This window comes from Echinops telfairi, unplaced genomic scaffold (assembly GCF_000313985.2).
Source record: "Echinops telfairi isolate 266 unplaced genomic scaffold, ASM31398v2 ScPeMD7_2565;HRSCAF=3150, whole genome shotgun sequence".
Taxonomy (NCBI): domain Eukaryota; kingdom Metazoa; phylum Chordata; class Mammalia; order Afrosoricida; family Tenrecidae; genus Echinops; species Echinops telfairi.
The window spans coordinates 3,810,892-3,827,864 of record NW_022106463.1 but is presented as its reverse complement, the minus strand read 5'-3'; the positions used below and the strand labels follow the sequence as shown (position 1 = coordinate 3,827,864).

The window sequence follows — 16,973 nt, the reverse complement described above, 5'->3', positions numbered from 1 at the left end:
AGACTGGCTGGTGCGCTGCGCAGCTGGTGAGTGACTAGGGGCAGGGCTGGGGGCGCACTGAGGCCAAAGTGAGGCCTGACCCGCCAATATTTGCATAATGATGGTCTTTGGACACTAACCGTGCTGCTAAGTGAGGAGGGGGCGTCCTGTGAGTCAGAATCAGGCTGGCGCCCCTGAAGAAACGGGGGTCAGAAAACCCCTCAAAGCAAAGGTAGACACTTTTGAGTGCGTTCTTCCGCTACTGTGTCCCTCCATCACTAAATGGGAAGGAAACTGAGTTCACCGTAAGAACTCGGAGTAAAGGAAGACCCACCTGCCCCCCCTTCCTTCCCTCAGGTATAATATCGAGCCCAGTTTATACTGCCCGTTTTTCTCCCTTGGAGCCTGCATGGAAGGCCTGAACCTCTTGTTTAACCAGCTACTGGGGATCTCCCTGTATGCCGAGCAGCCTGCGAAAGGGGAGGTGTGGTGTGAGGACGTCCGAAAGCTGGTGAGCATCCCCATTGGCATAGAGCCTCATGACACTGACCTTCCCGTTTCGGCCATTGGGGTAAGCAGCACCTTCATCTCTAGCCCAGCTCTGTCCTGGTCGGGGCCAAGGGAGGCACATCCCACCTCCTCTGTGTGTCACGAGGAACCCAAATTGCCCATCTGAATTAGGACACTGTCCAGAGAAACCTTTCTTTCAAGTCACTGGGTGCCTAAAATTACAGGAGCCCTGGGTGGCGTAGTGGTTGCTCATTGGGCAGTTCGAAACCACCAGCCGCTCCTCGGGAGAAAGGTGGGTCTGTCCACTCCCTTCAAGACTTACACAGAAGCTCACAGGGGCAGTTGTACCCTGCCCTGTAGCGTCACGATGAGTTGGCATCAACTCGATGGCAGTGAGCTTGGTTTTGGTTTTGGCTTTTTGCTTTTGAGATAGGCGCCCTGTTGTGCGGTAGGTTATATGCTCTCTACTAACAGCAAGGTTGGCAATTCAAACCTAGCAGCCTCCGTGAGGGGGAGAGATGAGACTTTCTGCTCCCATAAAGATGTACAGCCTTGAACCTAGGGAGCAGTTGTGCCCTGTCCTACCGGTGTGGTCTGAGTCACAATCAACTCAGTGGCAATTGGGTTTTCTTGATTTATTCTTGAGAGAGGTGCCCTGGTGATACTGTGGGCTAAGCACACACAGGTTGCTAACCAATTGGTCGGCAGTTCAAACCCAGTAAGCTTCTCCACAGGAGAAAAATGAGGCTGCCTGTCCTGTAAAGATTTACAGCTCCAGAAACCCTATTATACTGTTCCCTATGGTCACTATGAATTGGACAGCAGGATATTTGGCTTGTTGGGGGACAGGGAATGCTGATGTGCAGCGGTTAAAGCACTTAGCTGCTAACCAAACAGTTGGTGTTTGAACCCACCAGCTGCTCTCCAGAAGAAAGTTGTAGCTCTCTGCGTCTGTCAAGACCACAGCCATGGGGAAGTTCTAGTCTGCCCTAAAGGGCTGGTTGGAGGCCGAATCAACTCGATGCCCATGGGTGCCTCTGAGATGGGCATTGATGAAGGTGTTGCTAGCTTCCACCTGAGGCCAGAGGCGCCATTGTCTAAATTTTTGAGTCAAGCTGTAAGGTGTGTGGGTATTCTTCCACTTGCAGGCAAATTCATTTGGCCACTGTAGTTCTGTAGTGGGCACGTACTCCTGACTCCATGTGGGTCGTTTGAGATTGCTTGTTTTGGGGGGAGGTTATTATAAAGGTTTGGCAGCTAAGACTAAGGATCCAAACAATCTCCTGCCCTGTCCCGGACCCAGCCTTCCTGAGACAGGATCGTTGGAGAGAGCACATACGAGGATGTGTGTGGGGTGGCTGTGGTGGTGAATTTGAGTCTATTTGAGACCAGGTGAGATGTGGAGAAATTGTCCATATACCAACAAGACAGGTCAAGGGCACAAAGGGGGAGATTTGGACAGAGTATGCACAGAGTTCGTGCAGTATCAGAGGGCTGTATTTCCCAGAGTCCTTTGCTACCTTGGGCGGATGTTTCCCCACCCATAGGGATTTTCCTGAGAATCTTCCATAACCAATTGCTTAAGAGTCCGTGTGTACTAGGGTGGAATCAGAAACACTGAGACCGGCCACGCTGGCCGGGGAGGTTTTACTTCCTCTGAGGAGTTCGTAATAAACTTCTCTTTTGGATGCCCTGTGTCTCTCAAAGTAAATCTCTATTTTGGAAAGACAAGAGCCCAAACTCTGGTAACTCCAGGGGCTTCAAAAAGTTTGTGGGGAAAATGCCCATGTTCTTTTAATAGGGTGTTCCCTCGAACCTTTTGATGTGCCCTTTGATGTGGCTGTGGGTGTTTTGCAACGTTTCTGTGTGCGGGATGGACCCCCTCACCATTGTGTGCGCTGACATTTTCTTTCTCCCCAGGCTGTGGTTCACGAGGCCCAAGGATTGCTGGGATACATTTACTGTGATTTTTTCCAGCGAGCTGACAAACCGTACCAGGTGACTCGGTCTTGATAAATTGGTCCATAGTTCATCAGCATTTATGGTAGCTTTAAAGATCATGATTGTTTTCCTGTACTATTTATGAGATCCTACTTATGATCCAGGAGCCCTGGCGGCCCTGCCGGGTGAGCAGTAGGACTGCCAGCCACCAGAGAAGGATGAGGCTGTATGCGCCCGTAAAGGCGCTGCCTTGGAAACCCTGAGTCGGGTTCCATGAGTTGGAATCGTACCTGATGGCAGAGGATGGGTCAGTTAAAATTAGTAAAAACATAAATTTGAAATTTGGGCAAGTTTAGGAATAAAATTTATTTAAAACTTTTGGAAGTTTAGGAATAAAAATCTGTGTCCATTGCTTCTCTCTGGGCACAGACCGTGATCTGAGTAATGATGGGGAAAAGCAACAGCAAAAGACCCATCGAATCAATTCTGACTGGTAGCAACTCTAGGACAGGGTAGGGCAGAACAGAGCCTCCCCTGAGAGTTCCGAAGACTAACTCTCTGTGGGAGTAGAAAGCCCCACGGTTCTCCCATGGAGCACCTGGTGGTTTCGAACTGTTGACCTTGTGGTGAGCAGCCCAACGCCTAATCCCTATGCCACCAGGCTCCTAACGGCAGCTCGCGTCTTACAGCTCTTCCATGTGTTAGACAGCAAGCCAACTAGTCACGCTCGTGATGGGGAAACTGAGGCACCGCAAAGCTAAGTTACTTACCCAGAGTCATGGGCCTGGAAGTGCTAGGATTTGAACCCACACATTCCGAGTGGAGTCCCAGCTCTCAGCTAGTTTGCAGTCACAGAAGACAGGCCCGCACGAAACGCTTGCCAACCGCCAGAGTCGCTCGTAGAGGACAGGCAAGGCTCACCTCGCGATCAACGTCTGCCGCAGGGAGCCCGGGGCTGCATGCAACGGGCTGGGAGACGTGAAGAGTTATGGGTATAAATAATCTGGGGACACAGCGATGAAGCGCCCCGCTGCTAACCAAAGGCTTCCGTCTGTTTCTGTAAAGATGCCCAACCCTGGAGACCCCGTGGGGCCCTTCGACTCCGTCCTGTCGAGTTGCCGTGAGTCAGGAATGACTCGAAGGGGGAGCGTGTGGGTTTGGTTTGGGAGGGCGCATTACAATGCTCGAAGCTCTTTTAACAGATGGCAGCCTGCTCTAGCCTCACAGGCACCCTGTGGGCGTCACAAGGTAGTGTCCTGGAGATAAGGCTCAGCGCAGACGCTCCGAGATGGCTTGGCTGGTTGGTGCCAGAGAGGGGACCGGGATGCAGGCCCTGGACTCAGTCCTGCGTTCTTCTCTCCCTGCGTGGGTTGAGGGAGCCGAGGTCTGCTGTCCTCAGTGCCGGTGGGCACAGGCCTTCCGTGCGGAATTCCAGGACAACTGCAGTCTTCCCACGACCTCATCCTGGTTCATGCTGCCCCCAGGGCGGCTGTGAGGAATGAGTGTGCCCGCCTCGGCTGCGGCTGCACATGCCTCGCTCCATGGGGTGTTAGGGCCCCCACTTCCAAGTGATAAGGGAGGAGCTCGTCCAGGCTGACGCTGGGACAGAGACCAGCCCACAGTCACCTCCCATGTCTGGAACTAAACTGGCCCCTGTGGCTCCCTTTTCAGCCCCACAGTGGACAAGTCTTTGAGGGGAACACAGGAAGGCAGCCACACTGTAGAACAGCCGCCATTGGGGATCCAAAGGGCAGCATTTGCCCCAGGGCAAGTGTAGAATTTTGAGGGCAGAAGGAGGGCTGGGAGCAGGAAGTGCAGGAAGAGGTGGGATAAGCGACGGAGCAGGAACTGAAGGAGAGCGTGCAGGAGCTGTTGAGTGAACGTGCATTTCCTCTCCGCCCGTTCACAATAGAGCTGCTTTGTGAAAAAGGCACGAGAAAATGCCGATTCGTTTGTTTCCTTACCCATAGAAGGGGCTCAGGGAACAGTGGGGTCCCTTCCTCAGAGAGCTAAGCGGCTGCCCTTCCTCCTTGGTTGGGACCTCTTGGAAGCCCTTGGATGAGTGCGTTGCCAGCACATCATGAACCCGGCTTGGGGCACGTCCTCGTTACCGGTGTTGGAAGCACCGGTTTTCCCAAGCTCATGTGAAGGGACAACGTGTGGTGGAGATACACAGCAGACAAGTCGCGTTCACTTGACAGTGGGGCCCCTGCACTTGGGTCCAGGGCGCTGCGGTCTGATTGCTAACATCCTGCCTGCGTCCGGCCCTCCCAGGACTGCCACTTCACCATCCGCGGAGGCAGGCGGCAGGCGAACGGCGACTACCAGCTCCCGCTCGTGGTCCTGATGCTGAACCTGCCCCAGCCCTCCAGGGGCTGCCCCACCTTACTCACGCCGGGCATGATGGAGAACCTCTTCCACGAGATGGGCCACGCCATGCACTCCATGCTTGGGCGCACTCGTTACCAGCACGTCACCGGTGAGTTGGTGGCGTCCTCGGGGCTCTGAGCACCGTGGCGGCTCAGCGGGTCAAGTGTGGGGCTGCCCGCGGAAAGGTGGTTGCCTATTGCCCACCAGCTGCTCCCTGGAGGAAGAGCAGACCTCTGCTTCCACCAAGATTCCAGCCTCGGAACCCCTACCGGGCAGCTCAGTTCTGCCGCCCTCCCCCCTTTTAAAAACAGTTTTCTTAGCATGTAATTCATATGTCATGCCACTCAGTAGTTCAGTCACATGCAGAAGAGTTGTGCGATCACCACCACAGTCCGTTTTAGAACATTCTCTTCATTCTCGTCCTCTTTGCTATTAGCTGCCCACTGTCCCCACAGCCTCCCCTGCCCTATCTACCCCTCCAGGCACTGCCTCTAGATTTAGCCCTCCTGGATTTCACAAACAGGAGAGAGAAATGAGAAACCTGACAAGACTCACGAAGTAAAACAGATGAGCCCCTCCATGGGAAAGAATATGAAGCCCTAGGACAGACTGACGTGGATCAAAGGGAGACCACCGACTCTGCCCGTGGTGTCACTCTGCTGCGGAGGGGACGCGGGGCAGGGACTTCTGCGGTCGGGCATCTCAGAGAACCTCTGGGATTCCCAGCTTGCCCCCTGTTTCCCGGGCATACGATCCCTCTGCTCTTGCTAGCAGCACCCCCACAGGCATGTAGGAACCAGTCGTAGCCACCCCTCTTTCCGTCGGTGCTCTTTTACACGGTGTTGTTTTGACATGGAATTCAAGGAGCCCGGTGGTGCAGCGGTTAAGCACTTGACTGCTGACCCACTCCCACAGCCCTGTACCCCAGGAAAGACAGCCTGGAAACCCCCGTGGGGCAGCTGTGCTCTGTCCCACGGTGACTGCATGGGGATTCCCGTGGTGACACCAGCAAGACCGCCCTGTGAGTGTGTGGTGGGGCGTGTGCACACGCACGTCCGCATCTGCTCAGTGCCTCGCACAGAGTTAGCGGGGCACCAAGTGAACACACACAGGCCTGATTCAACCAGTGTGTTTACTGGAATACGGGGCTCTAAATAGATGAGGCAGATTATGGCGTTCAGATACTTTCTGCCCTGGTGGCACTGTCAGGTAAGCATTGGACTGCCAACTGGGAGGACGGTGGTCCAAGCCCTTCAGCTGCTCCCAGGAAGAAAGGTGTGGCTGACTGCCCTGTGGGGCTTGCTGGTCCCACAAGCCCTGGTACACAGGGTGACTGTGCGTTGGGACTGACTCTTTGTCAGTGAGGTGCATTTGATTCTGTAAGTGCACAGAACCCCGGCCGTAACAGCTTGAAGATGCAGGGGAAAGAATATCATAATTCAGCAATGATGGTAACGGTGTGTGTGTGCATATGCATGTGTGTAAATATATGTGTATATGCGTGTATATACAGATACACACAGATATGTATATATATATAGAGAGAGAGAGCCACAATGTTATAAGTTTACTAGTATCAGTTTATTTCATGTGACCTCCCAACAACCTTGTGAGAGAGCATGGCAGATATAGCTGGACTTTATTAAGAAGCTGGTGTGTGTGTGTGTGTGTGTGTGTGTGTGATTAAAGGATCTCCAACTAGGGTATTTCAATGTCAGATTTAACATTTTTTGTTTTACACAATGTTGACTCATTTTATTCACAATCAATTAAAACACATAATAAATGATGTTTAAAACAGTATGATACAATATTTCAAAATTGATCTTCTGCTAGGTTGTCTGTGTATGTGCTGGTGTGTGAGTGTGTGCATGTGCATGCACTGATGCGTATGTGTTGGTGTGTGTGTGGGGATGTGCACACACGCTGATGGGTGGCCCTGTTTGATGACATTATAGCTTTCCCCTTAGTTGTCGCTTCTCTAAGCTCATTACCCTAGATGGTTGGCATTCGACCACCCAGTCCACTGTTGGTACCCTATGTTTATTAGTTAACTTTACACATGTAGTACCCAGGGCTGGAGAAGCTATTTGGAAAGTCCGTAGGTGGGCTGAGCAGGAAACGAGCCGGATTTGTTGCTGTGAGCAGTCGTTAGTGCAGCACATCACTGCTGTGTACCGCAGTCCTCACCGGTGCTGCTGCACAAAGCAGCACCTGTAGAATTAAGTCATTTTTATCCAGAAGGACTAAAGGCATCTACTAGGGACGTTCTGTGAATGCAGTACAAATGTGCGCTGAACTGTCAGGAGTTTTTAATTTGCATTGCATGTGTAGCTAGGAGAGCCACAGGCAGGTTTGTTGGCAGGGGTGGGAGCCATTGCTTTATGAGGCGCTGCCTGCAGCTGTGCAAATACTTTGTTTCACTTTTTTGCAATTTCACGTAAAATGCCCTGCAAATATGTACAAAATGTTCTAGAGGCAAAATGTTGATTTAATGGCTTAAGGCTGACCGTAGTTCATCAAAAGTGCAAATAAAAGTTTAAAAGGGGGCCCAAAAAGTACGAGAAGTCTGACTGGACTTTCTGTTTTCTCCATGTTACAGGGACCCGCTGCCCCACCGATTTCGCTGAGGTTCCCTCCATTCTCATGGAGTACTTTGCCAACGATTACCGAGTGGTCAGCCGGTTTGCCAGGCACTATCAAACTGGACAGGTAGGGGGACAGTGATATGATGGTGCCCTCTGGGTACCTAGTGGGTCATGTGGTGGAGAAGATTCAGCGTGGATTCAATACCCCAAATGTGAGATTGGTCCAGTCCCCACCTTCCCACTTCTCCATCATTTCTGACACCTACTGCCCACAAGGTACATCTCCTTTCACTGCCCACACTCAGGACAGGCCTCACAGGTTACAAGGACACCAGACAGACGGCGACCAGCCTCACTTTCACTGCTGCAACCTCCCAGCCTCCTCCCCCAGACCCCCGTCCCCTGCATCTTTGGCCTCTGTAATTGACTGGCATCACTCGTGAGTATGGATTTACTGCAGTCATTGATGTGAACCAGGACTGTCGCAAGGAAGAGCTGCATGGGAGGGTGGCCAGCACCAGATGGCGATGTCTCCTAGACACACGCAGGACTGGCCAGGGAGCTCTTGCGACCTCTGTGTGCAGCGCTTTCACAGGCCGCCCTGCGTGACCTGCCAGATCAGGGATCAACAAAGTGCAGCTCACTGGCCATGTGCAGCTCTTTCAGGAGGTGCGTGTGGCTCCGGAGTAAAATTGAAAATGAACATACAACTATCCTCGTTTCATTGAAAGGATATTATTCAGATAATGGTGATTTTGTTTCTGGCTCTGGAATAGTTTTTACATCGTGTGAGAGACAGGATTGGCTCTTCCATCTCAAAAGTTTGCCGGCCCCTGTGCTAGATCATACCTCCTGTGGCTTAATGGCAGCAGCCTCCCAGGTGAGGCTGGTCTGGTCTGGCCAGCACAGTCAGCACACACCAGCATGGATCCTCAGGTGTGTCCTGAAAGGTCCAGGCCAAGGCGCCACAATGACTCCAAGAGTTTTGTCTCAGCAACCGCGGACAAAGGCCACCTTACTTTAGGTCAGCCTAAATTCTTCATCCTACAGGTACAAACTACTAATTTCATAGGGCAACTGGATTGATCCTTTAAAGCTCCAGCTCTCAAATGTTTTAGTCTCAGGATGCCTTGGCACTTTACAAGTTTGTGAGGGTCCTAAAAAGCTTTTCTGTATGTGAGGTTGTGTTTGTCAACATCTAACGTATTAGGAACTAAAATGGAAATGGGTAAAATATTTATCATTTCAAAATTATAAGTGCATTCTATGTTAATTAACACATTTTGATTAAATAACTACACCGAACCAAAACCTGCCACCATCAAATCAATTCCGATTTAAGTGACCTTATGTAGGGTCCACCGCTGGTCTGTCAGTGTGCCTCACTGGGGTGGCTTGTGTTGCTGTGATGCTGGAAGCCATGTCCCTGGTATTTCTAATGCCAGCAGGGTCCCCCACAGTGAGCAGGTGTCAGCAGAGCTTCCAGACCAGGAAGGGACAACAAAGAAAGACTCGGTGCCCACTTTGGAGGAAGAAGGCGCTGAAGACCTGGCTCATAGCTCTGAAGCACTGTCCCACTGAACGCCTAAACAACGGACGCAGAGTACGTCAGAGATACTGCTGCCCGATGGGCCCCTCAGGTCCGACGGCGCTGGAAATGTGACTGAAGAGTTGATTTCTTGGAGCGGAATGGACCTTGGTGACGTGAGTCAGGCGAAGCCTGCGGGAGGGGGGCTTCGTTTGCTGATGGGGCGCGATGCACAGTAAAGAGAGACAGCTGCAAAAATCTAATGATTGGAACATGGAATGTGCGAGGTATGAATTTAGGAAAATTAGATGCGGTCAAAAGGAAATGGCACACATAAGGATCAATCTTCTAGGCAGTAGTGAGCTGAAATGGACTGGCACTGGCCATTTTGAATCAGAAAATCATGATTTACTTTGTCAGGAATAACACAATCAAGAGGAATGACATTATCAGAGAGGGCCTTGCTAAATCCATCATGAAGTACAATGCTGTCTGTGTTTGTGTATATATATATATACACAAACATATATATATACATATATATGTGCATATATATATACATGCATCTGCCTTCAAGGATATCCAATCAATACAACTATTATTCAATTTTATGCACCAACCACACAAACTAGTGATGAAGAAATTGAAGAATTCTAGTGAATTCAGTTGGAAATTGATCAAACATGCAACCAAGATGTGTTGATACTTATTGGTGCTTGGAAACACAGAGTAAGGGTGAGCAGTTGGAAAATATGGACTTGGTGAGTGATAGAGAGATAAAGACAGCAAACGGTCATTCAAAAGACAGGAAAGAAAGAAAAGATCAAAGTGGGTGTCAGAAGAGACGCTGGATCTTGCCCTTAATTGTAGAGTCGCTGAAACAAAGAGACGGAAGGATGGAGTCAGGAGCTCAATAGAAAATTTCAGAGAAGACAAAGCCAATTATGATAACAAAACGTGCGGGGACCTAGAATTAGAAAACCTAAAGTAAAGAACATGCTTGGCATGTCTGAAACGGAAAGAACGCGAGAAAATTCAAGTCTCTGATTGCCATTTTGAAAGATTGTACAGGCAAAAGATTGAATGATGCAGGAAGCATCAAGAGAAGGTGGAAAGAACACACAAAGTCGCTGTCCCCAAGAGAACTAGTGGGCAGCCCACTAGGAGATAGCAGATGAGCAAGGCCCAATGGTGCTGAAGGAAGACATTCAAACTGCATTTACTGCATTAGCCAGAAACAAGGCTCTAGGAATTAACGTAACACACACTGAAATGTTTCAGAACAACCGAAGAGCACTGGAAGCACTCACTCATCTGTGCCAGGGAATTTCGAAGAGAGGCACTTGGCTGGAAGAGATCCATGTTTGTGCCCATTCCAAGGAATGGTGGCCCAACAGAATGCTCAAGCTATAGACTGATATTGTTATCACACACACAAGTAAACTTTTGCTTGTAATAATCCAATAACCGTTGCAGGAGTACATTAACAGGGAAATGCCAGACGTTCAGGCTGGATTCGGAAGAGGACGTGGAACAAGGGATCTCATTGCTGCTGTCGGATGGTTCTTGGCTCAGAGCAGAGACTACCAGACAGATATTTGTTTGTGTTTCATTGACTATGCAGAGGCATTCGACTTTGTGGATCACAGTAAACTGTAGGTGACCTTGAGAAGAATTGGGAATTCTGGAACACTTCACTGTGTTCATTCAGAACTTGTATCAAGAGGCAGTTGTGCAAACAGAACAAGGGCATACTGCATGGTTTAAAATCAGGAAAGGTGAATTTCATGGTTGTGTCTTCTCACCATACGTATTCAACCTGTATGCTAAGCAGATCATCAGAGAAGCTGGGTTATATGAAGAATGTGGTATCAAGACGGAAAGAAGGCTTATTAACAATCTGATATACAGATGACACAACCTTGATTGCTGAGAGTGAGAAGGAATTGAAGCACTTGCTGATGAAGACCAAGGATTGTAGCTTTCACTAGGGATTAGAACTCATTTTAAGGAAGACCAAAACCGTCACAACTGGACTAATGGTGAAAAGGTTGACGTTGTCGAGGATTTTATCTAACTTGGATCCACAGTCAATGCTCATGGAAGCATCCAAAGATGTGCTGCATTAGGCAAACCTGCTGCACAAGACCTTTTGAGGGTCCTGAAGAACAAGGACGTTCCTTTGAGAACTGAGGTGTGCCTGACCCAAACCAGGGTCTTCTCCATTGCCTCATATGCATGTGAAAGTTGAAGATTGAAGAGGACGACCGTAGAAGAATTAATACATTCGAGTTGTGGTGCTGGAGAATATTGAAAGTCACATGACGGCTGAAAGGACAAACTGATCTGTATTGAAAAAAGTAAGACGAGCGTGCTTATTGGAGGCAAGGATGGCAAGACTTGTCTTACACATTTTGGACATATTGTCTGTAGAGACCAGAAGGCCATCATGTTTGGTACAGTGGAGGGGCAGCAAAAAAGAGCAAGGCCCTTGAAGAGATGGATGGACTCAGTGGCTGCATTAGGGGGCTCAGGCAATGGAACGGTTGTGAGGATGCCACAGCACCGTGCTGTGCTTTGTTCTGTTGTGCACGGGTCACTGTGTCGGAGCGGACAATGGCTCCTAAGAACAACTAACGTGTATGGTTCTGAGAGCAGGCAGCCTTGTCTTGTTCTTACTGAGCTACTAGTGGGCTTGAACTGCTGACCTTGTGGTTAGCAGTCCATTTCCTAACCTACAGGACAACAGTGAGAAGAAGCTTGTCCTATGTTGTGTCTGTAATCTTGGACTTAAGAGAAGATAGCTAGATCACATAGCTCTTTCCCCCCACCCCCAACCCGTTTTGATATGTTGTGCTGAACTGCTGTTCCCTTTCTGACTCATAATGATCCTGTATGTTGAGGGTTTCCGCCGCTGTAAGTCTTTCCCAAAGCACATAGCCTCATCGTTCCCTTGAAGAGCAACTGAGGGGTTTAAACTACCGACCTTGCAGTTGACAGTCTGATGCGTAACTTAACAGTGCCCCCACCCCCAACCCACACCAGTAAGGAGGTGGAAAGGGAGGAGAATTTTAATGCAGATATTCATGGGTGCTCTTCCCTGATAACTATGTTCAAACCCCAAAGTGGCTGCTCTCTAAAGCTAAGCGCATTTGGAATTGGAGCTCTGTCAGTAAGGCTCTCGTCCTCTGCGCTGACAGAACCCACTGGTCTGTCTTGCCTTTTGAATGCCCTTTTCACCCTTGAACACCATTGGCTAAGTTCGACAGATTTTCCCATGGACACATGTCATTATGCGATGTTTATCTTTAAAGGTCCAGTTCACTAAATGCCACTATCAGTCTCGGCTGGGAATGCCTTTTGGTCTCCCATGCGATTGCATTCACCGTGGGAGAGAGTTTTCCAAATTCCTAGGCTTTGATGAAAATTCAGTTTTATCACTAGCTACAAATACAGGAGCACTTCAGAGTTCCTGGGAAAATGGAGCAGAAGCTAATGGAAAATTCCCGGGAACCCTTTTGAAGCCTCCTCCTTTGATCATGTGTTTTCTGCAAGTGACAAGCTCCCTTCCTTCTCATTTTTGAGAAAATGTCTGCTGCGTGCTCGGTCTGAGTAGCCAGCGCTCCTCTGCTGGTCGCTCTTTCAAATACAAGCACATCCCGTGAGGGAAAGTATTCGCTCTTTCAAATACAAGCACATGTATTTGCACGTGAGGGAAAGTATCTGGTGTGTTCACAGTGCTCAGCCCCCTCTCTGCAGGCCTGTTCCTCCAATCCACCTTCACACAGCAGAGATGTGTTGTATTTGCTTCTCATTTCCTCGCCCGGAATACCCAAACGGTCTGTTCCTGAGGAATGAGATTTAATAAGATGAACGAGTTTTACTGCTCCATTGAGGGCGCTCTTGTTTTTAACATTTTATCATTTTATTGGGGGCTCCTACAGCTCTTATCACAATCTGTGCATGTATCCATTGTGTCAAGCACATCTGTACCTATGTTGCCATCATCATTCTCAAAACATTTTCTTTCGACCTGAGCCCTTGGTATCAGCTCCTCATTTTTTGTCTTCCTTCCCTCCCCCGCATCAAGGGCATTCTTAAATCGATTCAGCAACACTTTGTTTTGGGGCTTAAACTGACAGCGTGTGAGGGTGAAGAATATCATGGCTCTGTGGCTGCTTGGGCCACTGTGTGGACGGATGCCCTTGGACACACCATCGGCCTTTCCCACCCTGGTCTTTGCTTCGTGAGGGCAAGTATCTGTCCAGGAGTGAGGTGTCATGCCAGTTCAGTGCTAGTACGAAAAGCTCAACCTTGCAGACTTGCAGGAAACATCTAAGGAACCTCCACTGGGTTGTTGCCAGACTTTGAGAACTGCCTATAATGGACTGGAAATTGTCTGAGAGAGGTTGAAAGCTTGAAATTATATGTTCTCTTAATTCCATCCCCCCCCCCCCAAACTTTTTGAAGTCCTCTCTACTTGCAGCAATGTTTCCGATGAAATTGGAGCATAAAAGAAACTAATGAGTTTGGCCTAATAAATATTTTTAAGGTGTCAGGCACTTGATAGGTGCTGGGATACAAATAAAAAGGAAGTTCATATTCTCAGGGGCCTAGAAGGACATATGAACACATAGTTCTGGTATGGGGTGGTGAGGGCTTTGATGGTAGTAATCAGAGAGTGCATGCTACCTGCAGTCTATTGGACTCTTTGGCCAAGAGGCTAATCGTCCATTTGTGATGTACATTGGTCTGAAAATTCCCTAATTTTGAGGTCATCTTTAAATCAGTGTTTCCCAAAGGGCGATACCACCCCTCTGAGGGGCACTGGAATAGTCCCAGGGAGGCTGAATTGTGGGCTATAGCACAAAAGATTTTAATTGCCGGGGGCGCTGAGTAACTTATTATTTTTGTAAAGGGGGCGGTAGGCTCAATAAGTTTGTGAACCTATGATTTAAATAATTAATGCCTTGCCATTTAAAAGATTTTTTTTTTCGATTCTGTAAAATAAGTTGGCTCGAAATGAAAGCTACAGTAAATTAGCTGTTAGTGTAATTATCAGTGTGTTCACTCTCCGCACGCACATCAGAAAGTAACACTCTCTATCCTCCAGGAACGTAGACCACGCACTCTTACATCCGATCGTGAGTTTCCCTCCTAGACTCGACAGAGATAAAGTCCTCTGTATCTTTGAATCCCCGCAGTTAGCGTTCCTGCCCTGCCCTGAACACGTAGTTGAATGAAAGACTGGGCTCTGAAAAAGAAGCACCCAAGCACCCTCATTTGTGACTCTTTTTCTGCTTATGTCTCCAGACGGATAGTACAATTTAGGCATTTATTTTCATCCATGTGCCTGTATTTAATCATGAGGGGAGCCTTCAAAGTTTGTGGGGGCAAATGATATTAATGGGATCTTCCAACAAACCTTTTGATGCTCGCCCTTTTTATTGTCAACTGTGGAAAAGCGGGTGAGTTTCCGGATAACTAATTTAAGTGAATTGTTGTGAGAATCTATACTATCTGATACTAAAGTGAGAAAATGGAAATATTTGTGATCCCACTGACCATTTGCTCAGGGACATGCCCAGAATGAGCCTGGGCGACTTGGTAGCTCCTGCGCTTGCCTGCCAGCATGAGGAGCCCTGATGGATGGCCCATCCTCAATGACACCGGGGAACATTATTTTTTAACATGGAAACAACAAAGAGCCGTCAATTACGCAAAGCCCCTGCAAATGATCTTAAGGGCAATCAGTCAATGAGGAAGCATCTATTCAGAAGCATTTTTACCAATGTGTTTTGGAAGAACAGTGAGAGTCTGGTATTTGGGCCAAGACTTCCCCACCCGTCCCTTAGAGGCCGAGGGGCCTCTCCAGGTGACCACAGCCAAGGACACATGACTCCTGGCCGCCCAGCTCCAGCCAGAGAGCCTTCTTCCTCAGCTGTCCCCAGCTACCCGCTGCCGAGGCTAAGGCCGGAGTGTGCGATGGACAGGTGGGCAGTGCTGCTCTTCCCCTCGGCCCTCACTCACAGGGCAGAGCTCTCTGGCTTGGGTGGGGTGCCTTGAGAGTACTGAACCCCAATGCCCAGTCTTCTTTATGGCAGCGGTTGACCAGGTCTTCCTTCTGCAGAGCACTGGGTGGGCTAGAACTGCCAAGCGCTCGGCAGCCAGTCTAGCCATTGGTGCTGCGCAGGCTACTTGGCCTTAACATAGCTCTTAAGCTCCTCCCAAAGGAACGGATTTCATTTGCAGCAAAGATGGAGGAGTTCGAACCTGACAATGCTGTCAAACGGTGGAGGCTGAGGTGAAGGGAGTGGAGAGGAGCTTGTTGGATCTACTGAAGGGGCTGTGTAGACTGGGTAAGAGGAACCTTCCTCTTCAGAAGAAACTCAAGGCAAGGGCTTCCAGCCAGTTCTTCCAGTACAATCATGGATAACAAATCACAGCTGGAACAATAAGGCTGGACAGCAGTGACAGCCAGAATGTGAACACTCACAGTGGATATCCCCTTCGAAGCTCATCCCCCTTGGGAGATGGGGTCCCAAGCCCTCCTCACCTTGAGCTGGCAGTGCTCACGCCACGGGTTGTTCCTAAGTCTCCCTTCAGCCTCAATAGCACGTGCTTCCTCCATCCTCACTTCTCAGCGGCGTTTTGGCTGTGCTTCCTCGAAGGCAGATTTGTTTGGTCTTCGCCCCTCCACCAGTACAATTCAAATGCACCGATTCTTCTCCTCTCTCCAGCTCTCACTTGCCCACCAGGCACTTGAAAATATGCTGGCTGAGGTCAGGCTCAAGGTGACTGCATCACTTTGCGTGTGCGTTACTGTCCACGGTCCTGGCAGCACCTACTTTACTGTAACAGGCCCTTAAAGTGCCACTGCCCCTCGTCTAGGTCTTGTTCCAGTTGTCCTTCTGGTGCACATACCTGTTACAGATCCAGGTTTGTTTCCGTTTCACTGCATCGACCATGAATGAGCCAATATGAACTGGCTCCAACCCCTGATTCAAACACTGATCTCAAAAATTGCTCCCTCAAAAGAGCCACAATTTGATTGGATCCATTTGTAGCACTAAATGCCCCAGGTCATTGTTGGAAGCAATAATCAGTCTGCAATCAATCGAGTTTAACAGCTGAATGTGATCTTGGAGAGAAGATGAGAGCCTTCCAGTAGCAGTGTTCCCTTAGGGTGCTGTGGACATATCAAAAGCTGTATCTCCCTAAGGAACAAGATCAGAGACATTGTGTGTGTGTGTGTGTGGGGGGGGCGCGTGGAGGGAAATAGACTTCAATGAAATGACCCAACTCGCCCCTAAACAAATAAACCATGAGCAGAGAATTCAGTACCTAGTTGCTTCAGTCCCGTCTAAAATGTCCATCTTCCACTAGAAAATGATGAGGCGTGCAAAGAAACAGCAACGTGGGTAACCCATACACCAGAACCAAAGCAGGCAACAGAAACTACCGGTGAGAGTGACCAGAGGTCAGGTTTAACAGGAAAGGCTTCACAGTAACCATTATCAATGGGTTCACGGAACTAAAGGAAAGCACAGTTTGGAAAGTAACGGCAGTGCTGAATCAAATGGAGACTATCGATAGTCTTTACAAAACAAAAATAGAATCTCTGAAGTTGAAAAGTGGAGGATACACCAGTCGATTTGGTCTGGGCTTGAAGAGAGATCAAGCTAAAGGACAAGGATGAAACGAGAATGAAGACAAATGAACAGGACCCCAGATAAGTGTGGGCCGCCAATCAGCACACCAGCACGTGCATAATGGGAATACCAGAAGCAGCAGAGGCACAAGAAGGAAAATAATTGAAGAAACCATGGCAGGAACTCCCCCCTCATGTATTGAAAAACAAGCAACGCGTCCAGGAACCTCAAGAGACTGAGGTCAACGCAGAGAGGTTCACAAATATAAACACCCTGGTAAGAATGCTGGAGCCACAATGGAGAGAGTCTTGAAAGCAGGAGAAAAATAACTCGTCACTAACAAGGGCACCCCAGTGAGCTCAGCAGCCGACTTCTCAGCAGAACCCATGAAAACCAGCAAGCAAT

The 16,973-nt window shown here is 49.1% G+C and overlaps 1 protein-coding gene across 1 annotated transcript in view; it reads left to right on the top strand.

Annotated features, from left to right (window-relative positions):
- The window catches only part of LOC101650395 (mitochondrial intermediate peptidase), a 125,752-nt gene that overhangs the window by 35,350 nt on the left and 73,429 nt on the right, over window positions 1-16,973 (top strand). Inside the window, exons 12-15 of the mRNA XM_030886615.2 lie at window positions 337-490; window positions 2,410-2,487; window positions 4,705-4,909; window positions 7,403-7,512. Coding sequence (XP_030742475.1) covers window positions 337-490; window positions 2,410-2,487; window positions 4,705-4,909; window positions 7,403-7,512 — 547 coding nt within the window. The remainder of the gene's footprint in view (window positions 1-336; window positions 491-2,409; window positions 2,488-4,704; window positions 4,910-7,402; window positions 7,513-16,973) is intronic.